This window comes from Hylobates moloch, unplaced genomic scaffold (assembly GCF_009828535.3).
Source record: "Hylobates moloch isolate HMO894 unplaced genomic scaffold, HMol_V3 SCAFFOLD_13, whole genome shotgun sequence".
Lineage (NCBI taxonomy): Eukaryota > Metazoa > Chordata > Mammalia > Primates > Hylobatidae > Hylobates > Hylobates moloch.
This window is the reverse complement of record NW_026652288.1, coordinates 89,188,688-89,214,648: the sequence shown is the minus strand read 5'-3', so window position 1 is coordinate 89,214,648 and position 25,961 is coordinate 89,188,688. Positions and strand designations below refer to the sequence as shown.

Genomic DNA, 25,961 nt, shown 5'->3' with positions numbered 1-25,961 from the left:
TTGCGTTGTATTTTAATTGGCGACTCACATGTTTAAGAGGAAGCAAGACTGCTGTCATGAAGAAAAGCAGAACTTTGTCGTACTTCTTTACACTTAGTTTAAGTTTACTTTTAATTCAATGGAATGGAAGAGAGGCATGATCTTTCCCAAAAAACTTAATCCAAATTAGGGAAAAGTCCATCAGAGGTAACCTACATTCTGATTTTACGGGACAAATCTAATGTTCCTCCTGAACACATATGACCCCACAGCCCTAAATATAACCTAAAATTTCCACATGTCTCTAAATCATGTCTCATCACTCCAAAAATATTTAGTTGAAGAAGCTACAGAGTAATCATACCCTAGGGACCCCCAACTTCTCCCCAGCTGCTACTTTCTATTGTGGCTATTAAGTGGCAATACCCAAGAGAGCTTTCTCTAAGTTTAAAAATGAATAAATAATAAATAAATAAATACAAACTCTGCTTCGATGATCCTCCCAGATCCCTGGGAGAAGTGGCTAGGACTACCCATTTCCCCAAGATGCCTAAGCTATGAAGGAGGACAGTGAGGGAATGAATGGGTCCCTACCCAAAGCCAGGGCTCTGATTGCCAGGTCAGTGTTCTCTCACCCTGACCATATTAACTTTAATTGTTGGAGGTAAGCGATCTGTCCAAGGGCTGTAAAATCTAACCAACTATTTACCTTCAAAAGAACATATTATTTTACCCACTTCAGAAAGAAATAGCAAAATGTAGTTTATTAGAACCTTCTGGTTATCAGAGGCGCAGACGAACTTTCTGAACAGGCCCATTAGCGAAATTTTGCACAAATTTTCTGTTGTCAATCTATTCCTTAACAAGTTTAAATACCTGGTCTAAGCCAAAAAAAAAAGTGGAATTTAAGTTTTCTCAGGTGAAGTGGTGGCTCCTTGAAAGTTCCACTTTCAGACACAGAGAACTGAACTCCTTTACACCTATCTCTGAAAACTAGGACAGAGTGCATAAAGATGTAAATATTTAACACTGTTTTTTATGATGTATCAAACATATGGTATTTTTTAAATTAAATTCATTACCAGTTATTTACATATCTATGCATATTTGTAGCTTTATTGTAAAATATATATATATATGGAATTAGGCCAGAATAACATTATGAGCCATAGGGTATTTCTTGAAGGATCTAGAACTCCCTTACCTCCTCGCTTCTCTACTATCTCTTTCACATCAGCTTATACCCCAAACTCACCAACTTTCATATTTTTCCAAGTTATCTTTCTACAACACAACCTAATAGTGTCCCTTTCTAGCTGAACTCTCCCAGTTCACAGCACCCCTAAGCATCCCAGCAATTTTTTCACAGCAACCCTAAGCCAAAAGAAATGCCTGGCCGGGCACAGTGGCTCACGCCTGTAATCCCAGCACTTTAGGAGGCCGAGGTGGGCAGATCACGAGGTCAGGAGTTCAAGACCAGCCTGGCCAACATGGCAAAACTCCGTCTCTACTAAAAATAGAAAAAAATTAGCCAGGTGTGGTGGCGGGTGCTCATAATCCCAGCTACTCGGGAGGCTGAGGCAGGAGAATTGCTTGAACCCAGGAGGCAGAGGTTGCAGTGAGCTGAGATCGTGCCATTGCACTCCAGCCTGGGCAACAAGAGCAAGACTCCGTCTCAAAAAAAAAAAAAAAAAGAAATGCCTAATGGTTCTGTTTATTTAGTAGTTAGATAAAAAAAAAACTTGGTATGTATTTATGTTCTAACAACTAATTAACCATTTGCAAAAACTATGTATAAGTTGAAAGAAAAAATATTTCACTCTGAAATAGCCCCAGACCTTCACTAATGGGATGTGTGCAGCTGTTGGGCAATGCACAACTTCCCTGAATCAGATCAGCCGCTGCCACCCTTATTTCCCATTTCACATTGATTTTCACGTGGTGCTTGACTTTTACCAAAGAAACCACTAAAAAAAACTCCAGCTTTACAAAGATATGAAGTTATTGGAAGGAATACAGGGTAACCTAATAGTAAAAGGTACACTGTGTTTCGTTCATGCAATGTTTGAGCATCACTATGTTCCCTCAGAGACTTAAAATATCCCTCAGTGCCCTGGTGAGCTCACTGTAGCACTCTAGGGTGCCTCAGAACACAATTTGGGAGCGGAAGGGTTAATGGCTCCCTAGGGACTACAGGAAAAAGAAATCTAAAGGCATTATTTATGTATAGACAATCGCTGAGAAGATACACAATATACACAAAGATGTACAAACAAAAAATTTGTCTCTGGAGGCAGTAACCAAGTGGCTGGGATACAGGGAAGGGAGGGGAAAAAAACTTAATTTTCACTGAAGAGCCTTGTATAACTTCTCAATTTGAAGCTTTACCCATGAGGTACACATTGAAAAAAATTTTTAATCCTAAATGTTTTAAAAATATAGAATTTAAATGATTTTTCAATTACCAATAATTGTCGTTGCTGGTTAAAAAAAAAATAGCAGCAAAAGCTAGTACTGAGGTCATTTCACTTGAATGAACATCAAAGTAATGTGGAGGGAAAGTGATTTGACCACTGAGGGGCAGGGTGCCGCTCAGGACACCGCGACACCTTTTGGCACCAGCCAGTGGCCTCAGCTTCCCTTGTAAAGTCAATTGCAGGTTGTAACCAAATGATTCAATGGTTTCAATGTCACTGTTGAGCCGATGGAAAAGGAATTATTCACAAAGTCATCAAATGAATGGGAATAAAACACCTCCATCCAAGATAAAGCATTGGCCACCTACATCTGTTTCATGAAGCGGCAGAAGGAGCATCATAATTCATTTCAGTACCAGTGAAATAGTACTTCCTAGCGAAAAAATAACAGAGAAACTGCAAGAGAGCTCTGAGTTATCTTCCTCTCCATGAGGAAACAACCCCAGTGTCCCTTTGAGGGAAAGAGTCTGTGGCAGAGGCTACTACCTGCCTCCCAATACCCACTGTCCCCTTCTTCCTAATAAGAGACCCCAAACTTTACTCAGTGAAGCCAGTTGGTGGGCTTTATTTTCCAGTCTCCTGTGCAGCTAGATGTGGCCACGTGACCAAGTTCTGACAGAGAGGCGTAAACTGACTGGGGGCTCTATGAGACGGCTGACAAAAGCAAGGTGACTCTGCTGGGAGATTAGACTATTTTGACTATTTTGTCCTTCCTCTTTCTCCTCTTTTCTTTCCTTTCCTTTCTTTCTTTTTTTTTTTAAGATGGAGTTTCACTCTTGTTGCCCAGGCTGGAGTACAATGGTGCGATCTCAGCTCACTGCAACCTCCGCCTCCCAGGTTCAAGCAATTCTCCTGCCTCAGCCTCACAAGTAGCTGGGATTACAGTCATGTGCCACCATGCCCGGCTAATTTTTTGTATTTTTAGTAGAGACAGGGTTTCACCATGTTGGCCAGGCTGCCAAACTCCTGACCTCAGGTGATCCACCCACCTCGACCTCCCAAAGTGCTGGGATTGCAGGTGTGAGCCACCGTGCCCGGCCTCCCCTTTCCTCTTTCATGCTTTCCAGAATCAGGATGTGATGGTTGGAGTTCCAGTAGCCATTTTGGACCGTAAGGTGACCATGAGATTGAAAATCATGGGCCAGGATGGAGGGTGAAGCAGGAAAATGGGAAGAGCCAGATCCCTGGTGAACATGAGGCCATCACCGCACTTACTGTTTCCCAACAGCCTCTACATGACAGCAAAATAAGCATCTATCTTGTTTAAAGTTACCAGAATCGGCTGGGCACAGTGGCTGACCCCTGTAATCCCAGCATTCTGGGAGGTCAAGGCAGGCAAATCACTTGAGCCCAAGAATTTGAGACCAGCCTGGGCAACATGGTAAAACCCTGTCTCCAAAGAAAAATACAAAAATTAGCCAGGCGTGGTGGCGCATGCCTGTGGTCCAGCTACTTGGGAGGCTGAGGTGGGAGGATCACTTGAGCCCTGCAGGAGGCTGAGTCTGCAGTGACCATGATTGTGCAACTGCACTCCAGCCTGAGTGACACAGTGAGATGCTGTCTCAAAAATAAATAAATAGGCCAGGCGCGGTGGCTCACACCTGTAATCCCAGCACTTTGGGAGGCCAAGGTGGGTGGACCACCTGAGGTCAGGAGTTAGAGACCAGCCTGACCAACATGGTGAAACCTCGTCTCTACTAAAAAAAAAAAAATACAAAAATTAGCCAGGCGTGGTGGTGGGCACCTGTAATCCCAGCTACTCCGGAGGCTGAGGCAGGAGAATTGCTTGAGCTTGGGAGGCGGAGGTTGCAGTGAGCTGAGATCCCACCACTGCACTCCAGCCCAGGCGACAGAGCGACAGAGCGAGACTACAGCTCAAATAAATAAATAAATAAATAAATAAATAAACAAAGTTACCAGTGTTTTAAGTTTTCTGTTACATAAACCAGATGTAATCCTAATACACAGCCCATCACTGAAATTAACTTACAGATCACATCAACTTAGAGGGCTGGAACCAGTGCGACAAGAGAAAAGTGCTTGTTCCTAGGAGATAAGAAGCACCAGTTGAGGGGGCTTTAAATCAGAACTTGCAAAAAATGAATTCCTGTAAAAAATAACTTCCTGGCCAGGCACAGCAGCTCACACATGTAATCCTAGCACTTTGGGAGACTGAGGTCAGAAGATTGCTTGAGCATAGAAGTTCAAGACCAGCCTGGGCAACACAGTGAGACCCTATCACTTCAAAAAAATTTTTTTAATTAACCGTGTGTGGTGGTGTGTGCCTGTAGTTCCAGCTACTTGGGAGGCTGAGGCATGAGGATCGCTTGAGCCTGGCAGGTTGAGGCTGCAGTGAGCTATGATTGTGGCACTGCACTCCAGCCTGGGCAACAGAATGAGTTCCTGTCTCAAAAAAAGAAAAAGAAAGAACTCCTACTGGGATGAAGGAGGTAAATTTGTAAAGAACCGGGATATAAAACAATAGGGAGAAATGGGATCTGGGGCTAATGGCATTCTTTTTTAAATTAATGTAGTCACAGAACACTTGTTTTGGGCTGTGAGTTCTATATGCACCTTGTGGTTTTCTAAGATATGAAATCTTGCCTGAACACAGAGAATAACGTGTAGAAAAAGCCTCACTGAAACAAAATGGTAGGTAGTCCCCTACGGAAGAATGGAAGGAAGGGGTCCACAGGGTTTGAAGCACAAAACCTCAGTGCTAACTTTCAATTAATTTCTAAAACAGTTTCCTGACAATATCCTCTACAACCAAAATAATCACTAGAAAAAAAATCAAACCTCCAGGTCTTACGAAAAGAAGACACAAAAGTGAAAGACCAAGGTCAGCTAACTTCTTCATTCAACCAAAGAAAATAATAAAAATTAACAATGGTAAATCAAAATGTTTAGTTAGTTTTGCCTTCGAGAAGAGCCTGCTGATGTCACTTAATTCAAACGAAATCATATGATCTATATTAGTGCAAAGGTGCTGGAAGACTAATAACCAAAGCATCAGAAGATATTCAATAATTTCAGCTTTGGGGTTCATGCTAGCCTGGTTTGGGTTTGGTTGGTTAAATTGGGTTGTAGTCCAAAGGCAGGTTGAGAAGTAAGGAAGATTGGCCAAGGTAGAAGAACCAACTGCAGATAAGCCTCATACAGAAAAGTGCGAGCTGAGAAGCAGGAGAAGACAGCAAAGTTGGATCCAGCACAGAGTAACTGAGAATCAAACCAGGAAAGAAATTCAGCTCCACAACAGTTTTCAATGGCTTTACTTTTCAAGTAATGAATGTGTCTTTTCATCACAATCACATGTTTGTTATAGAAAAAGTTTAAATACAGAGAAGCAAGAAGATGAAAATCAGAATCACTTCCATTCTATTACTGGGAAAGAGCTACTATTAACAGTTTGGAGTATTCTTCCAGACTCTTCTGATCTCCCAGTTATATATGTACACATGTGTATGTGTGTGTAGAAGTTTGTGTGCACACGGATATATACATTCATACCTGCATGCATACATACATACACATGTCTATATCTGTATATAAATATGTGTATGTATGTATAGAATTTTTTTACAAAAATGAAATCATACTATGGAAACAATTTTGCAAATCCTTTCAAACAATAATCTGAGGCATTTAGGCATATAAACTTGTTTGGTCAAATATTATCAAACCACTTTTTTGCTTGAGAAAACCATATCAGAAAGTTAATATGACCATAATTATATGATATAGAAATCAGTAGTCATTTGCATAAGCAAAACTTGCCCTTCTGAATAAGGGAAATTTTCAAATCACCATTAGTCAAGCACTAGAGTCATAATTATTGCAGGCAAGGTCCACTGATGCTAAAATTAGTGAGCAAAACTTTGAGGAGAAACAAAATATTTAGCACAGTCTCAAAGTATTACTCTCAAAATATTTCTTAATTACACTACAATTTTACAGTGAAGAAACCCAGCAGACACTACCTTAACAATGATCAAGTTCAACATCACCAGTATGACAACATCAACATCATGTACCCCTGATACCATGCACTAAGAAGGGCGCGCTATCTCTGTAGGATTCTTCCCAAAAATGCATGCATACATACTTCACATTTTTCATGAGAAAACATCAGATAAAACCAAACTGAGGTCTAGTCTACAAAATAACTGACCATCACTCTTCAAAAGTGTCACAATTATTAAAGACAAAGAAAAACTGAAGAATGATCAGAGTCTGGAAAGGATTAAAGAAACATGACAACTAAATACAATGCGGAACCCTGGATCATATCTTGTAACAAAGAAAGGACATGAGTGGGAGAAAAATTATGAAATCTGAATGAAGTCTGTAGTTTGGCTAATTTTAGAAAGAAAAAGAAAAAAATTGACTTCTTTTTTTTTTTTTTTTTTCTGAGAGACAGGATCCTGCTCTGTCACCCAGGCTGGAGGGCAGTGGCCATCATAGCTCACTCCAGCCTCAACTTCCTGGGCTCCAGTGATCCTCCTGCCTCAGCCTCCCAAGTCACTGAGACTACAGACACACACACCACACCCAGCTAATTTTTTAATTATTTGGTAACGACAGGGCCTTTTTATGTTACCCAGGCTGATCTCAAACTCCTAGGTTCAAGCAATCCTCCTGCCTCAACCTCCCAAAGTGCTGGGAATATAGGTGTGAGCCACTGCAAGAGCCAGCAATTTAAAGTCAGCAAAAAATTGGCTGGGTGCAGTGGTTCACGCCTGAAATCCCAGCCAAGACAGTTGGATCGCTTGAGCTCAGGAGTTCAAGACCAGCCTGGGCAACATGGTGGAACTCCGTCTCTACAAAAAGTACAAAAAATTAGCCAGTCATGGTGGTGTGTGCCTGTGGTCTCAACTACTTGGGAGGCTGAGGTGGGAGAATGGCTTGAGCCCGGGGAGACACAGGTTACAGTGAGCCAAGATGGCGCCACTGCACTCCAGCCTGGGCGAGAGAGCCAGACCCTGTCTCAAAAAATAAAAATAAAGTAAGCAATAAACAGAACTGAAGCAGAATTATAATTACTCTCAAGTCACCATAAGTATAATTGTTTCAAAGCACTAAACCCAACTAAGAGGGCTAAAAGCACACTTCGCTGGTAGGTAAACGCAAAGTGGAGGCAGGCCTTTAAATTTGTGCCTCTCATCCTTAAATTGTACAGCAATAAACAACCTATTACTCCAAATCAAAGATGCACATGAGTATGCATACATACACACATACACACACAAAAACACAAAATCTGAGCATGCTACTGATAACTATTTACCTAAAAAAATCTTGGAATTCCTCCTTTTTGGTAACGCTCCACCAGACGCCCCTCTTACCTTCTGAAAAGAAAACAAAAGATCATTAAAATGCAGCCTATAAAATAAACATCTTTGTGGGGGAAAAGCACATCTCAGAGGTTCCTAGTTTTTACAGAAGGCCAAGAAGAAATATTCCATCTAGATTAGCAATTCCAGGATAAACAGGGAACTGACCCAGGTTAATGCAGGTAGGTGAAGGGCAATGCTATCCACCTGCTTATTTTTATTAAGTTATAAAGAAAGTGCTTCTGGAAAGAGAAATGGAAACCAGGGATCAAGGTGAAGTCGATACTTAATTTTCAAATCAGCACCTGCTCCCAAGAGTGCAGGAGTCCAGGCCTGACAATGAAAAACTCAGGAAAGATGATGGGGCTTCAGAAGGTGAGGATGTTATTCTCCTGCTTACCCAGTGGGTCTCTCATGCTTGGCCCTGGGCATGCCTAACAACTATTGTTGAAAGGCTTAATAAATATCAATAGTCATCGATAGTCTGGTCACATGAAATCCCAACCTAACCTCCCTAAACATTTTTGGAGCACCAACAAGTGGCTATGTTTGCCATCGTAAGCATCGTGTATTTTCTTTTTTTTTTTTCTATTTTTTTTTTAGATGGAGTCTCGCACAGTCGCCCAGGCTGGAGTGCAGTGGCGCAGTCTTGGCTCACAGCAACCTCGACCTCCTGGGTTCAAGCGATTCTCCTGCCTCAACCTCCTGAGTAGCTGAAATTACAAGTGGCTGCCACCACACCCAGCTAATTTTTAGTATTTTTAGTAGAGATGGGGTTTCACTGTGTTGGTCAGGCTGGTCTTGAACTCCTGACCTCATGATCCGCCCACCTCGGCCTCCCAAAGTGCTGGGATTACAGGTGTGAGCCACCACGCCCCGCCCAGCATCGTGTATTTTCTACCTATGGTGGAAGTCATCAGCAGTAATGAAATAAAATGCCCATCAAGTGGTAATACAAAAGAGGCCATTCATCTGATGCTCACACAAAACATTTTACTCTCAAATCAAGTATAATGCCAAAACCATATTTCCACAGTGTATGTTTGTTCAGTTACTAGAAAAAAGCATGTTTCCAGCAGACCACCATGTGTGAGTTTAACGCCGCATCATTCCAAGCAGCCACAGGTGTCGAGACCTTGCTGTACATTTTCTGCTTCTCAGTTTGTCCTCTCATGAGTCCTAAGTCTTCTTTCTCACATTTTAATAGTTGACTTTGAAGGCTGACTCATCCTTGTGATTCTCACATTAAGTTTTTACAGCTTCTACTACAGGTTTACAGTTCACATCTTAGGAATCTGCATTACAGAACACTTTCTCAAAAACCTGTCCCTCCAAATACTGATGCCAAATGCACATCTCCTCTCTTAGAATCGCTCCTCTATGATCTCAGAACCTCTTTCTTCCCCTCTTCACTTACCTGCTTCAAAAAGGGAAGAAATAAAACCTATTGCAAAGCACCTTTAACAATCCTGGAAGTCCCCTGAAATCTCTCTACAGAATTGTATGGTGTCCTTTTAATTATTTTAGTCTCACTGCCCCCTCCCTTCCTTCATGATGCCAGAAGGATAACAAGGAGGGGTTGCACGAAGACTTGCTAGAACACAAGCCTGTCCCAGACTGTGAGATTCACATCTTAGACTTGCAAAAAAGTAGAACCCCCTTCTAAAGACCATCACCTCTGCATCAGTCAACAACCAAAATCAACAAGGTTTGAGAAAATAAAACTCCTCCGTCAGCAAACATGACTGTGCCCATGTGTCAGGTTCTATGCTGGAGTTCAGACTGCCAACTGAATGAACACGTGTTCCATCTTTTAAGGAGCTAGCCAGCATAGTAGGGGAGCATATATGTAAACAAATGATACCACAGATTCTGGTGAGTGCTAAGAAGATTCAAAAAAGGCACAATCATATCATAAGGAGGAAATGATCAGTTCACCTGAGGATAAGGGTGTGGGCAGGGCTGGTAAGAACAGCAGCAATCCTGGCATATAGCAGCTACTGAGTAAATATTTGTTGGATGGATGGATGGATGGATGGATGGATGGATGGATGGATGGATGGATGAATGGATGGATGGATGGATATGTGGATGGATGGATGGATGGATGGATGGATGGATGGGTGGATGGATGGATGGATGGATGGATGGATGGATGGACGGACGGATGGATGGATATCCTGACTACAGGGAGTAAAACAGGTAAGAGGGGAGTGGGGATAGAATTAAGACATCCTAGACAGAGAAAACAGCATATACAAAAGCATAAAATCACAGCGTGCTCCAGAAAGGAGAAGTGATTTGCTATGTCTGGAGCAAATCTTGGTGGAATAAGATTTGGTGGAATAAGAGTGAGGGTTAGAAGGGCTGCAGGCTCCAGATCACGAGCACCTTATAATTACATGCAAAAGAGTTTGGACTTCATCCTGTAGAAGAGGGAAAAACATCAGAGATTTAAGTGCCAGTGTGCCATAGATATGTGCATTTGGAAAGATGGCTCTGGGAGCAGTGTGCAGACTGGGTGGGATTGAAGGCAGCAAGTTTGAGGTAAGGAAGGTTAGTCAGGAAGGAAGCAAAGGCACTAGTCCTTTTTTTTTTTTTTTTTGAGACAGTGTTTCACTCTTGTTGCCCAGGCTAGAGTGCAACGGCGCGATCTCGGCTTACCGCAACCTCAGCCTCCCAGGTCCAAGCGATTCTCCTGCATCAGCCTCCCAAGTAGCTGGGACTACAGGCATGTGCCACTACGCCCAGCTAATTTTGTATTTTTAGTAGAGACAGGGTTTTTCCATGTTGGTCAGGCTGGTCTCGAACTCCCGACCTCAGGTGATCCACCCACCTCAGCCTCCCACAGTGTCGGGATTACAGGTGTGAGCCACCGCACCTGGCCAGCACTAGTCCTTTTAAGGATAATGAGCACTCAGACAAGAACAGCAGGAATGGAGAAGACAGGGTGGACCTCAGAGCTATTTGGGAAGCCCAGGTAACAAGATCACCAGTAAGACCAGAGGGAAAGCAGATCAAAGAATATCTAGGTCTCTAGAATTGAAGAGGAAGGAAATTTTTTAGCAAGAGAAGAAATTTTTTACCTTGAAGTACCTATGAAATGCTGGAGTAGAAAAATCCAGATCAGAATAAGATGATCAGACCTTCACCTCCAGAGAGATATTAATTTGAATGTCATCAGCTTAGAGAAAGTGGTTAAACAAAAATATGGATAACCCTGATGAAGAAAATTATCTTTCTGAGGAAGAAGACAGGATGGCCAAATGGCATCCTCGGAAATGCCAATAACTAAGAAGTAAACAAAGGAAGAGACGTTGGTGAAAGAAACTGAGAAAGGATAAGAGGAAGCCAAGAAAGAACGGTGTCAAAGAAAACAGGAGAGGAACAATTCCAAAGGAAAGCAAGCTCAAACATGCAAATACTCAAAAAGTCAAGTAACATGAGAGCTAAAACACATCCACCAAATGTGACAGCTAAGAGGTCACTGACAACCTGGGCAGTGTTAGTGGATTAACAAGATCAGACTGCAATGTTGAGTCTTAGTGGCAGATGTAGCACAGACAAGATCAGAAAAGTTTTTAAAGAAGCTTTTAATAAAAGAATACAATGACTGAAGAAGGACACAAATTAGAAAGATGGTTTTGTGGCGTTGGTTTTGTTTTTTTAAGAGACAGAGTCTCACTCTGTTGCTCAGGTGTACAGTGGCCTGATAACAGCTCACTCTGTAACCTGAAATTTCTGGGCTCAAGTATTCCTCATGCCTCAGCCTCCCAAGTAGCTAAGACTAAGGCATGCGCCACCATTCCAGGCTAATTATTTTATTTGTTGTCAAGACGGAGTCTCACTATGTTGCCCAGGGTGGTCTCAAACTCCTGTCCTCAAGCCAGGCTCCCACCTTGGCCTCCCAAAGCACTGGGATTACAGGTGTGAGCCACTGAGTGAGCTTCCAGAACACAAGGAGTAAGTTAAGTGAGTTCCTGTCCAGGGATTCCCTTTTTTCCTGCAAAGTACAAGTCAAGATAATTTTCTGAGTATGATGAGGATATCAAGGAATGTATAGAAAAGGCTTAAGGAAAGCATCCAAAGGTTAGAATGGCCACTCACGGGAGTGGGACAGGATACAGACTAGAAGGTTTGCTGGGCAGGGAGAGGGCGCAATGGAAGAGGAAAGGCCCAAAATGTGACACGGTCTCAAACCCATCATAGTGTGGGGTTTCCAGCAGTCTGTGCATGGTAGTAGACAGTGACATCAATGGAGCAACTGTTTGGAGTTCTGGAGGATAGTTAAGGAGGCAAGACAGGAGAATAAAAGTCAGTTCAGGGTGCTGTGGATTACAGAATGTTGAAAGAAATGAATCATGAGAAGTAGGCTAAACAAGCCACTGGCCTGAAGGTCTTCAGGACCTACAACAAATGATCAAAATAGGAATAAATGAGTGAAACAGCAAAAACGAGTAGAAATTTTGGTCAGAGAGTGAAACATTTAACTTGAAATTCCAGAGGCAGAGCTTACTCTACAAGTTTACCAGCATTCCACAGTTCTGCTGCTAACTTTGTGACCCTGAGCAAGTTACTAAGTCTCTGGGCCTCTGTTTCTTTCTTTCTTTTTTTTTAGTTTTCTAAAATTTCATCGCTTTATATTAAGTCACAAAACAGACTTCACAAGAATTATTATGTACCACCTAACAGAATTAGCGAGTGTAAATCATTCAGTAGCAAGTCAAAATTATTTTGAAGCTAATCATTGAGTTTATGCCTTATCTGGCTCTCTGGCCTTTCTTCATTCTCTTCCTCCTGCTGTCCCCCTCTTCTTTGTTAGTAACTTAAACAGAGACTATATTAGGAAGGCTAAGGTGAGAAATTAGAGAAACTTCAAATCAGCATTGACCATTGAGAAGATCCAAAATCGTGCACAAACTATTAGAACTAAAGTAAAAGTTGAACAGCATTGCTAAATATCAAATCAACATTTATTAATTAACAATATTTCCAAAATACCATCAATAACCAGTTAATGTGTAAAAAATAAAGGATGGCAGTAATGGTAAAAAAAAAAAAAAAAAATTATAGGGTACTAAAAAAAATCTAACAAAACATGAGTTCCTTTATAAAAAATTACAAAAGTTATCGAATGACAAAAAGGAAATGTGAAAAAAGAGGTATGCTATGTTAAATACTTAATAAATATTTATGAAGCACCTACTATATGCTAGGCACTGTTAAGTGCTAAGAACACAGCAGTGGACAAAACCAAAGAAAGTGAGCTTACACAAGGATGTGGATTATAGGTTAATCTATAAATTTAATGTGATTGTCATCAAAATCCCAATAGGATTTTTTAAGCTAGATGAACTAATTCCATAATTCGTATAGAAAAATAAATGGCTAGAAATACCCAGGAAAATTCTGGAAAAAAAAATAAATATGGCTTCAACCACAGCATCAGAAAAGAAAAAGTAAGAAAAATAAATAAACATGGAAAAAGAGCTTGCACTAAAAGATATCAAGGCTTGCCATACCAATGCAGACACAGACAAATAAGATCAACAGAACACAACTGAGAGGGCGAAGAGAGACCCAAATGTGAACAGCAAGTTAAAATATAAAAAGGGTAGCACAGTGCCTCTCAGCTGTAATCCCAGCACTTTGGGAGGCTGAGACCAGTGGATTGCTTAGGCTCAGGAGCACAAGACGGAGCACCATGGTCACCTGGGAAACATGGCAAAACCCCATCTCTACAAAAAATACAGAAATTAGCCAGATGTGGTGACACATGCCTGTGGGCTCAGCTACTTGGGGGGCTGAGGTGGGAGGATCGCTTGAGCCCAGGAAGTTGCGGCTGCAATGAGCTGTGGTGGCGCCACTGCACTCCAGCCTGGGTGACAGAGTGAGACCATGTCTCAAAAAACAAACAAAATGTGTGTGTGTGTATAAAGGGTGATACTGCCAGGCACGGTGGCTCATGCCTGTAATCCCAGCACTTTGTGAGGCCGAAGGGAGCGGATCATCAGGTCAAGAGATCGAGACCATCCTGGCCAACATGGTGAAACCCTGTCTCTACTAAAAATACAAAAATTAGCTGGGCATGGTGGCGCACACCTGTAGTCCCAGCTACTCAGGAGGCTGAGGCAGGAGAATCGCTTGAACCCGGGAGACCGAGGTTGCAGTGAGCCAAGATCACGCCACTGTACTCCAGCCTGGTGGCAGAGAGAGACTCTGTCTCAAAAAATAAATAAATAAAAATAAAAGGGTGATACTATAAATCACTGGGAAAGGTTGTACTACTCTATGAATAGTGAAACAACTGGTTATCAGTATGAAAAAATAGATTCCCATTCTTCATACAAATACAAAAATAAGTTATAGATGGATTAAAGACCTAAAATGTTAAAACAGTCACGTTCACACACACTTAAATAAAAATTTAAAAACTACTGTAAGAAATGTGATATAGTTTGGCAGTGTCCCCACTCAAATCTCATCTGGAATTATAACTCCCACAATTCCCCCATGTCATGGGAGGAACCCGGTGGAAGGTGACCGAATTATGAGGGCGGGTCTTTCCTGCACTGTTCTCATGATAGTGAACACGCCTCATGAGATCTGATGGTTTTAAAAATGGGAATTTCCCTGCACAAGCTCTCTCTTTGCCTGCCACCATCCATGTAAGATGTGACTTGCTCCTTTTTGCCTTCTACCATGATTGTGACACCTCCCCAGCCACATGGAACTGTAAGTCTGTTAAACCTCTTTCTTTTGTAAATTGCCCAGTGTTAAGTAAGTCTTTATCAGCAACTGAAAACAGACAAGTACAAAATGTCTTTATGACCTTGAGGTAGGAAACAATTTCTTAGACAAGATACAAAAAGCACAACTCATAAGACAAAATGTTTAATAAATCTAACTAATTCAAAACTTAACAACTTCTATTCTACAAAATAATTCATAAACAAAGTAAAATGACAAGCCACAGACTCAAAGGAAATTTAGTAAGGCACAGACTCAAAAGAAATCTAGTATGTAACAAACAAAGGTTTGGTATCCAGAATGTAAAAATAACTCATCACACTTATAAGAAAAAGATAAATCCATAAAGAAAAAGATATATCCATAAAGAAATAGGCCAAAAATATAAATAGGCAAATCCAACAAGAAAAAAAAAAACAGAATAGAAAGTACAAAGAGACGTGCCAAATATTTAGATGCCACTTCATAATCCTTAGATTGGCAAAAACAGAACTCTGACCAAGGGTTGGTGAGGGTGTGGAAAAGCAAGAAATCATAATTATTGCAGATCAGAGTGTAAATAGGTACAATCACTCTGGGGAGAGACTTGACACTATCTAGTAAAAACAAAGATAAGCATAACATGAGCCTGCACTACCACTTCTAGATCTATTTCCTGAAGAAATCTGGTACATGTACCCCCAGGAGAAGTGTATAAAAATGTTAATTGCTGCATTCTTTACAGTAGCAAAAAATAGAAACAATCTAAATGTTCATCAATAAGAGAAGAAAATAAATTACAAGGTACTCATAAGATGAAAAACCAAACTGTTGAAATGAATTAAATACATCCAGATGTATCTCGACATGGACAGATTCCAAAAGAAATGAAACATTTGGATGCTGTGGGGAAAAACTCTTCACGGAATTATAGGTAGGCATATGATAGCATTTATCGACATCTTTAAAACATATAAAGTTATACTATATATTGTTCTTGAATATGCATTTGTTAATAAAATATAATGGCATGCATGACACAGAAGAAGTTCAAATCAGTGGTTACTTCTGGTGAGGGAGAGGGACAAAAGGAACTTGAATTTTTAAGAAAGCTCTATTTCTTTTCTTTTTTTTTTTTTTTGAGAAGGAGTCTCGCTCTTTCACCCAGGCTGGAGTGCAGTGGCGCGATCTCGGCTCACTGCAGTCTCCGCCCCCCGGGGTTCACGCCATTCTCCTGCCTCAGCCTCCCACGTAGCTGGGACTACAGGCGCCCGCCACCTCGCCTGGCTAATTTTTTGTATTTTTAATAGAGATGGGGTTTCACCGTGTTAGCCAAGATGGTCTCGATCTCCTGACCTCGTGATCCACCCGCCTTGGCCTCCCAAAGTGCTGGGATTACAGGCGTGAGCCACCGCGCCCGGTCCTCTATTTCTTATACTACAAAACAAAACAAAGCAAAACAAATCTGAAGCAGGAACATTCAAATTTTTTTTTTTTTTTCTGATTTTTGGATCCATGGGTGTCTCTGTACTTTTCTGTATTTTTAAATCTAGTTTTGTTTTTTTTTTTCCAATTAGTCAATCTATGTATTCTTAAAAACACCAATCAGAAGTTTAGAGGAAGAAAAATAAAACTGGTTACAATAAGGTTTGGGAGATTCTCTGGATTTTGCAAGCAGTGCTGTTATTTTTTTCTCATCATCAAAGGGAATCGGAAGTTATGTGGGCATGGTCAAATCTCCACGTGAGAAAGCACACTGAGACAACGTTACAGGAAAGACATCAAGGCCAGTTCTCTGAAAGTGCGGCTCTCACCTCTCGCACATGTCTTTTCAGGTGCATGTATACACTCTGTCCAGTTTTTCGAAAATGTCTTTCAACATGTTCCCTTCCAAAGGCCAAAAATGTATTCATGCATACATAGAGTCCACCTTCAGAATTCTAGAAGAAAGAGAAAAAGTACATTAGCCAAGGACACCTAGCCAAGTAGTCAGATATAGAAAGAGGGAAAGGGAAGGAAGGCAAACGCTGAAGACAAGGCCTGGCAAAGGGTCATCGAGGCTCCTGCTGTGAAACCCTACCTTGTTTTAACCTGAGTGACTCTCTCCTAGCAGAGAGAGAGCCGGACAGACTCCATTTCAGTTTCTTCACTTGCAGCCCCCTTTCACCCCCCTCCCTTAAGGCATAACTAGTGTAAACTGACTCAATGCACGTCCAGGAATGCACCTACTGATAAGATATTGAGGCAAGCTGCACCGCCAGCTCCTGAGGACGCGCTCGGTGGATGGCACCCAAAACCCCTGCATTTATCTCTTTGTGATATTTTAAGCCCCTGCACCTGGAACTGTTTATTTTTTGTAACTGCATTTGTAACCAATTAATTTTTTAACTTTTTGCCAGTTCTGCCTCTGTAAAAATTGCTTCAGCTAAAATCCCCCCTCCCCTATTTAGACCACAGTATAGAAACAAAACTAGCCCCTTCCTCAGGGCGGAGAGAATTTTGAGCGTTAGCTGCCTCTCGGTCGCCAGCTAATAAAGGACTCTTTAATTTGTCTCAAAGTGTGGCGTTTCTCTGTAACTCGTACGGTCACAACACTGTAGTCATCATCAATGACCATTCGGCAGCTCCACAGACACCCACAGCGGTGGCTTCACCCTAGCCCTGGCTCCAAATGCTCCTATGGACAGCCGAGCAATCGTTTCCCAAAGCTGGCTATGTTCACAGTGAGGTGAGATCCTCAAAGGCTCTAGGAAATAAACATGCTTGTCTGACAATAGAGCAAAGGAAGAGAAAGATAGAAGAAAGTTGGCAAAATTTTCACTGTAATATTTTATCATCATTCTTCCTCATTCATTCGTGGGGAATGCAAAGTTTTAGGTCCTTTTAGCAGGACGGGGTTCTTCAAAGATATTATTCCCTTCCTTTGGTGACACATGATATTTGATAGTATTCATGAATAAACTATAACAATGTAGCGCCGGGCACGGTGACTCACGCCTGTAATCCCAGCACTTTGGGAGGCCGAGGCAGGCAGATCACGAGGTCAAGAGTTCAAGAACAGCCTGGCCAACATGGTGAAACCCCTGGCCAACATGGTGAAACCCCGTCTCTACTAAGAATACAAAAATTATCCGGGCGTGGTGGCTCGTGCCTGTAATCCCAGCTACTCGGGAGGCTGAGGCAGGAGAATCGCTTGAACCTGGGAGGTGGAGGTTGCAGTGAGCCGAGATAGCGCCACTGCGCTCCAGCCTGGGTGACAAAGCAAGACTCTGCCTCAGAAAAAAAAAAAAAAAGTAATAAATAAATACAGGTTGAATACCTCTAATCCAAAAGTCTGAAATGCTTCAATGAGCATTTTTGTTAAAGCATCATGTTGCTGTTCAAAAAGTTTCAGATTTTGGAGCATTTTGGATTTCCGATTTTCAGATTAGGGATGCTGAACTAGTAAATATAATGCAAATATTCCAAGATCCAAAAAAATTAAAAATCTGAAACACATCTAGTACCAAGCATTTCAGATAAGGGATACTCAATCTGTGATAACAATAAGTACATAATAAAGGATGAAATCTTATAATGCATGTTATTGCATGTCTGATATGCTTCATGTATATTGTTCTCTTTCTCTCTCTCTCTTTCTTTCTTTTTGTTGTTGTTGTTGTTGTTTTCAACAGCGTCTCACTCTGTTCCCCAGGCTGGAGTGAATGGCAGGATCCTGGCTCATTGCAGCCTCAACCTCCTGTGCTCAAGACCCTCCTACCTCAGCTTCCCATGTAGCTGGGACTATAGGCACGTGCCACCATACCCAGCTAATTTTTGCATTTCTTGTAGAGATAGGGCTTTGCCATGTTGCCTAGGCTGGTCTCAAACTCCTGGGCTCAAGCAATCCACCCACTTCAGCCTCCTAAAGTGTTGGGATTACAGGTGTGAGCCACCATGCCCATCTTATGGATATGTATATTATTTCTAATGCTAACCACTGCAAGTTGCTTATTGTTATTTCTACTTTACAGTATCAAAAAAAAAAAAAAAACAACTAAGGATAGGTCACTTACCCAAGTTCACACAGCATGGAAGCGTTAGAGTTGAATCTATTTCTCCTTTTATCCCTCTATGCCACATTTCAAAGCACATAATATTATTTAGTTAAAGACATACTGCTACCATGAACAGTCAAGGATATGTTTGAATTTTAGATACTTGATTTTCTATCTTAATTTCATCTCTTGTTTTCTCTCACTTTGCTTAACATGTTTTTCTGTAAATTTAGGCTACAAAATTAGCCATCCTTTCCTCAAAGGAAGTGGATTTTCTTAAGCTATGGTTAGCCTCACCTGTCCAAATAATAAAAATAATAATAATAAAATAATGTAAAACTAACTTTTGAACGCCTGTCAAAAGTGCCAATAAATACCTTACAAAATTCCTTACTGCGCATTTCAGTAGAGCACAAAGTACAATATCAAAACAAACATTGATGTTTATTACAAATATATTTAAAAATTGTTTAAAATTCCAATAATTTTGTTTAAAATTTGTTTAAATTCCAATAAAAATTATTTAAAACTTGTTTGTTTAAAATTTATTTGTTTAAAATTTGTTTAAATTCCAATAAAATTTTTAAAATTCCAAAAAATTATTTAAAATTCCAATAATTGTTTAAAACTCCAATAAAGATTGTTAACTTAAACAATTTTCTAATAATCAAATTCTCTAACATTGTATCTAGAATTTCTAAGTGAGGATATAAACAGTTGTCTCACAATGTGAACACTTAACAGCATTAACTCAAGTATGTGCCTCCTGCTGTAGCATATACATTGCAATAAGCAAACTAAATAAATAAATAAATAAAAGGTATAAAGATCACAAAGAAAGAAGTAAAATGGTCTCTATTTCCTAATGGCAATACAGTCCATATGGAAAATTCTAAGGAATCTACACAAACTAGTGAAAATAACAACTACTAAGAGCAGTAAGTGAATTTAGCAAGATCACAGGATACAAGTTAATAGACCAGAGTCAACTGCAATTTTAGATATTAGCAACAAACACTTGCAAATGAAATTTTTAAAGCTTGACTTCAAAATAGCATCCAACCCCAGCATTTTGGAAGGCCGAGGCGGGCAGATTGTTTGAGCCCAGAAGTTCAAGACCAGTCTGGGCAACATGGAGAAACCCTGTCTCTACAAAAAAATAATAATAATACAAAAATTAGCCAGCCTCTTGTCCCAGCTACTTAGGAGGCTGAGGTGGGAGGGTCACTTTAGCCCAGGGAGGTCAAGGTTGCATGACCATGATTGTGCCATCCAGCCTGGGTGACAGAAAGAGACCCTATCTCAAAAAAAAAAAAAAAAATAGCATCCAAAAAAGCTTATAATATAGCTTGTGCTTGTGGATAACTTTTCTACCTTTACATGCAATCATTTAAATAAAATTAGAAAAGTCCTTCAACTGGAGACAACACATTACATGCATTTAATCAACAGATTAGGTAAGTATTTTCAAGAGTTTTCTAAATAAACATGTTCTTTGGATAGATAGACCTCTTAAGAAAAACATACTGCATCACTATAATAGTCAATTATTCATTAAATCCATTGTGATTTTTTTAAAAAGTTCCATTCTCTTCCAATAAAATGTAATTCAGTCAATGAATTCGAACCAGAAGATTTACTGGGGAAAATATGGTATTTGTAATAGAAGTCATGCACTGTCACCAGCTAGCTCTCTGGCCTAAGGCAGGCTGCCATATAGGGCTCTGAGCTCGTGTTCTCCTCTATAAACATGGCCGTAGCAATAATTCCCACCACACAGAGTTGCATGAAATTTAAAGGGGGTGAAATATATCAAAGTGCTTTCTGTGCTATATGGCAATACATAAATGTTGTTTATTATACATTATGAGCTAATTATTATTATCTCATTATCTGAATCATTTTATAATTGGGGAAAACAAGCAGGAGGAAGAATAAGTGAGTCTGACAGCCACATAGGCTGGGAGTAACAAATATTAATCTGTCAGAAAAAAACACTAGGCAACTAGTAAGAGAACCAAGAAATTAGCAATCAGAAGAACAAAAATGTTCAAGGACAGTATTTTTCTAAAGAAAAATGTAGAAATACTCTATAATCCAAGAGCTTATAGTTTCTTAAGTAATCATAGTCTTTGCTAATTTCATTGTCAAGAGTTTTTTACTTATTAGGGAATCTGATGGAATTATTTTACTTTACTTTTACTTTACTTTAATTTACTTTACTTTACTTTATTTACTTTACTTTACTTTATTTTATTTTATTTTATCATTGAGTTTTGTTCTTGTTGCCCAGGCTGGAATGCAATGGCGCAAAGCAACCTCCACCTCCCAGGTTCAAGCGATTCTTCTGCCTCAGCCTCCCAAGTATCTGGGATTCCAGGCATGAGCCACCACACCTGGCTAATGTTGTATTTTCAGTAGAGACGGGGTTTCTCCATGTTAGCCACGCTGTTCTGCAACTCCTGACCTTGTTATCCACCCACCTCGGCCTCCCAAAGTGCTGGGATTACAGCGTGAGCCACTGTACCCGGCCAGAAATTTAACATGCCAGACATGAATTCTCAATTTCTGAAGCCGCTTGATAATGTCACAAAGTCCATAATCAAAGAGAAAAATTATTTGACACTCAGAGAGGAATGGCCACATAAGGAAGAATTTCATTATAACATCAACAGGTGGCTGGGCACAGTGGCTCACGCCTGTAATTCCAGCACTTTGGGAGGCCGAGGCGGGTGGATCATTTGAGGTCAGGAGTTAGAGACCAGCCTGACCAACATGGTAAAATCCAGTCTCTACTAAAAATAAAAAACTTAGCTAGGCGTAGTGGCAGGTGCCTGTAATCCAGCTACTCGGGAGGCTGAGGCGGGAGAATTGCTTGAACCCAGGAGGCAGAGATTGCAGTAAGCCGAGATCACGCCACTGCACGCCAGCCTGGGCAATAGAGCGAGGAAAAAAAAATCAACAGGCATCTTCCACTGGACACCAAGGCTGGCCACAGAGGTAGTGTGTGCCCCTCTACGTGGCCAATGCTGACAGGGAGGCACTGCCCAATGCACTCACCAGTAGTTCTAAAAATTCAGGGAACATTAAGACAGAAAACCCTTTCAAACTTGTCACATATAGAACAAACAAACACCCCAGTCTAATGATCCATGCTTTCTTCTCTCTTGCCCTATTAATATCTAAATATTGGTCCTATCATACACTGTCTTTCACATACAGACTCAGCACCCGATGGCCTCTGCTCCCAACAGCTTCTTTCAATCCTCATAAAAAGTCTATGTGGATAACTGTCTCCCAATTTCCTTGTGACCGAAGCACAGAGAATGGTATACAGCCCACAATCAAGCTAAGCTTCTTGAATCATAGAATTTCAAACCCTCAACCTCATCCTCTCATTAACCATCCATCTTTTCACTAAGATCACCACCCAAGAAAGCGTGTGTAAAGTGCGTGCCTCCATGTGGACAAAAGGGCAGCCAAGAAATCAGGCAGGTGCAAGATGACAGTGAAATGCAACTGGAAGAATCAAAGGACAGCATATCAGCCCATTCTCACACTGCTATAATGAAACACCGGAGACTGGGTAATTTATAAAGGAAAGAGGTTTAACTGACTCACAGTTCCGCATGGGTGGGAAGGTCTCAGGAAACAAAATCATGGCGGAAGGCGAAAGGAAAGAAAGGCACTTTCTTCACAGGGCGGCTGGAAGGAGAAGTGCTGAGCAAAGGGGGAAAAGCTCCTTATAAAACCATCAGATCTCATGACAACTCACTCACTATCACGAGAACAGGATGGGAGTTACCAATCCCATGATTCAATTATCTCCCACCAGGTCCCTCCTACGACATGTGGGGATTATGGGAACTACAATTCAAGACAAGATTTGGGTGGGGACACGGCCAAACCATATCAGGCAGAATACAAAATAAAACTTTTTTTAAAGTAATGGTGGTAGAGTGCTCTATTAAATTAAAATAGATTACAGGCCGGGCACAGTGGCTCAAGCCTGTAATCCCAGCACTTTGGGAGGCCAAGATGGGCAGATCACTTGAGGCCAGGAGTTCCAGACCAGCCTGGATAACATGGTGAAACCTCATTGCTACTAAAAACACAAAAATTAGCCAGGTGTGGCAGCACACGCCTCTAGTCCCAGCTACTCAGGAGGCTGAGGCAGGAGAATTGCTTGAACCTGGGAGGCGTGTTGCAGCGAGCTGAGATCATGACACTGTACTCCAGCCTGGGCAACAGAGTGAGACTCTGTCTCAAAAAATAATAATAATAATAATAATAATAACAATAAAATAGGTTACAGAAAAAACTCATATAGCATTGGATAAATTTTTTTAAAAAATTAATGGTAGCATAAGAATGGAGGCCCCAGAAATATATTCATTCTAAGATAACTGTTTAATATATGTCAAATCACAGGAAATACAAAAATGCGGAAAAGAATCACCAATAAAAGTTACTAGGAAAATTAACATCAGTATAGAAGAAAATTAATCTAGATCTACAACTAATATGAAACATGGTAATAAGGTCCAGATAGATCCAAGAAATAAGCAATTACAAAACTAAAAAGAGCAGAATCATATATTCAGCCCATTTTTAAAGGGGAAAATAATTTCTGGCCAACAAAATTAGAGATATCATCAGAGATGATGTAGTTTAGTCTAAAAATGTAAACACTAGTGAACATGCTTTGCACCACAAAATGTAATGAAACAAATAAAAAGCAAGAGAATGGGGAAAGAGATAAAGCACATGAATAAAAGCATGTATCCAAACTATATAAAAACTGATGAATCACAAGATGTCAACATTCAAGTTCAACTTAATAATTTTTTTTTTTTGAGATGCAGTCTCGCTCTGTCGCCTAGGGTGGAGTACAGTGGCATGATCTCTGCTCACTGCAAGCTCCGCCTCCCAGGTTCACGCCATTCTCCTGCCTCAGCCTCCTGAGTAGCTGGGACTACAGGCGCCCACCACCATGCCTGTCTAATTTTTTGTATTTTTAGTAGAGGCGGGGTTTCACCATGTTAGCCAGGATGGTCTCAATCTCCTGACCTCGTGATCCGCCAGCCTTGTCCTCCCAAAATGCTGGGAAATAATTTTTTTAAAGACCATTTAGTTTCCAATGTGAGAAAATATTAAAATCAAACCATCACATCCTCGCAATCTCCTTAAGTAAGCAAATTAAAACAATCTCAAGGCACAGGTACATGCCTCATAAACCAGCAAAAACTATTAAAATTGGACAGCCTGAAGCCACAGAGAAAACCCGTATATCCTCTCCTACAATAGAAATCGGTTCAGCCTTTCTAGAGAGCAAAAAAATGGTAACCGTTTGACACAGTATTTCCCCTTTGGGTACAGGCCCAAAAGAAGAAGGAAAAAAAAAACTAATTTGCACAAAAATATTCACACATGCACTATCTATAATAAAAAATGTAGCAACGGCCCCAAATAGAGGAGTTAAGAAATTGTGGCATATAAGCATAAGAAAATACTGCAACATTATTTAAAAAGACAAATTTATGAATTGTGTGTAATGAGTCTTGCTTGGTCTAGAGTGGTGCTTCTCCAACTATTGTCATGATGGATGAGGTTGTTTTTGTTTTTTGTTTCATGTTGTTTTCATTTGTTAAGGAAAGATACATGGTCCCACTGCACATGACTAGTTCAAAGCTCCAGCCAGATATGGTCTTACTCACCACACACCTCAAGTTCCACAAAACCCAAACCGGTCTACGTCCTGGGCAAACAGATCCACTGGTCACACCCTTGGCTGTGGCTGCAATGTCAAGTTGCTATATAAATCTCAAAACAGGCCAGGCGCAGTGGCTCACGCCTGCAATCCCAACACTTTGGGAGGCCGAGGCGGGCGAATCACCTGAGGTCAGGAGTTCAAGACTAGCCTGACCAACATGGAGAAACCCCACCTCTACTAAAAATACAAAATTAGCCCGGCGTAGTGGCACATGCCTGCAATCCCAGCTACTCAGGAAGGCTGAGGCAGTAGAATCGCTTGAACCCAGGAGGCTGAGGTTGCAGTGAGCCAAGATCGCACCATTGCACTCCAGCCTGGGCAACAAGAGTGAAACTCCGTCTCAAGAAAAAAAAGAAAGAAAGAAATCTCGAAACACTACTCCTAGTGTACTCATCCCTCAGCCCAGTCAGCTGACACACTTTAGGTAGCACTTGTCTAGGGCAAGGTGAACTCGGCCCAAGTCTAAGAGTGTCTCACCCGCCAGGAAAGCATTATCTAAAAGACTTTCAGGACACGAGGTCAGGCCTACAGACTTCACAGCAGCCTCATTAATGCCTCCTCACGGCAGGCGCTTCGCAGACGCCACACTCTGCCAGTCTCTGCCCAGGAACTACTCCCACATCTCCCTGCTCAGCCCTTGTTCTGACCGTCCTTGACCCTAAATCTGCTTTCATTTCACAATCAGTGTCATGCTCATTGAAATCTATCACTGTGAGAAACCCATGCTTCCTTCAGTTTGCCGCCAGTACCTTTAGAAGCTGAAATACACATTTGCTCCTTGAAGGCAGGAAAATTATATCATTTATTGCTGAATCCTAATAATAGTACCTGGTACAGGGCAGGGGGCAGGAAAACTGTGTCATATTCACCGCTGAATCCCAAAAACAGTACCTGCTACAGGGCAGGATTGAACAAACTTTTGTAGGATGAATGGCAGTTTTTGTCTCCACTATTTGTTATTGGGTCTCTCTCTCTCTCAAACTATTCCTCAGTGCCCTTCTGATCTGAATTTAAAATGCTTCATAATACAGCTTCCACTTAAAGTCTCTGGCATGACTAAACAATGGGAATTCTCCAAATAAAACTCATGGCCACGCATAGAAAAACAGCCTGAGGCACCAGCAGAAATTCTAGCTTTTCAGGTTTGTTTGACTGAAGTCACTCTTAGCAGCCTGGACACTTGAACCCCACTTTCCCAGCTCTCCCACCTGCTGTAACCAAGCCAGTCTCACATGGTTCTTCAGGAAAGTGGAGGCCTTCTCTGCACCCCAATACCACCTTGGATCCTACCTGCCTCCTGTGCTCAGAGGACACCCAGCCCAGCATGACCAATGTGCAGTTCTGTGCACAATCTTAAGCTAAATAGGATTCTAATGATCATTTTTATGATGCACTAACCAGAAACTTGACCAAGATGCAAGACTTTGACATCCAAAATCACAAGAAAGTCAAGACAACTTCTCCCACCCTACAATCAAACGGTAAGAAAAGAGCAGCATTGGCTGGGCGCGGAGGCTCATATCTGTAATCCCAGCACTTTGGGAGGCAGGTCAGGAGATCAAGTCCATCCTGGCCAACATGGTGAAACCCCGTCTCGACTAAAATATAAAAAATTAGCCGGGCATGGTGGTAC

At 41.1% G+C, this 25,961-nt stretch overlaps 1 protein-coding gene across 1 annotated transcript in view; it reads right to left on the bottom strand.

Moving 5' to 3' along the window:
* Positions 1–25,961, bottom strand: part of USP13 (ubiquitin specific peptidase 13) — a 137,874-nt gene that overhangs the window by 91,954 nt on the left and 19,959 nt on the right. The window contains exons 2-3 of the mRNA XM_058426198.1: positions 16,333–16,458; positions 7,744–7,804 (exon numbers count right to left, since the gene is read on the bottom strand). Coding sequence (XP_058282181.1) covers positions 7,744–7,804; positions 16,333–16,458 — 187 coding nt within the window. The remainder of the gene's footprint in view (positions 1–7,743; positions 7,805–16,332; positions 16,459–25,961) is intronic.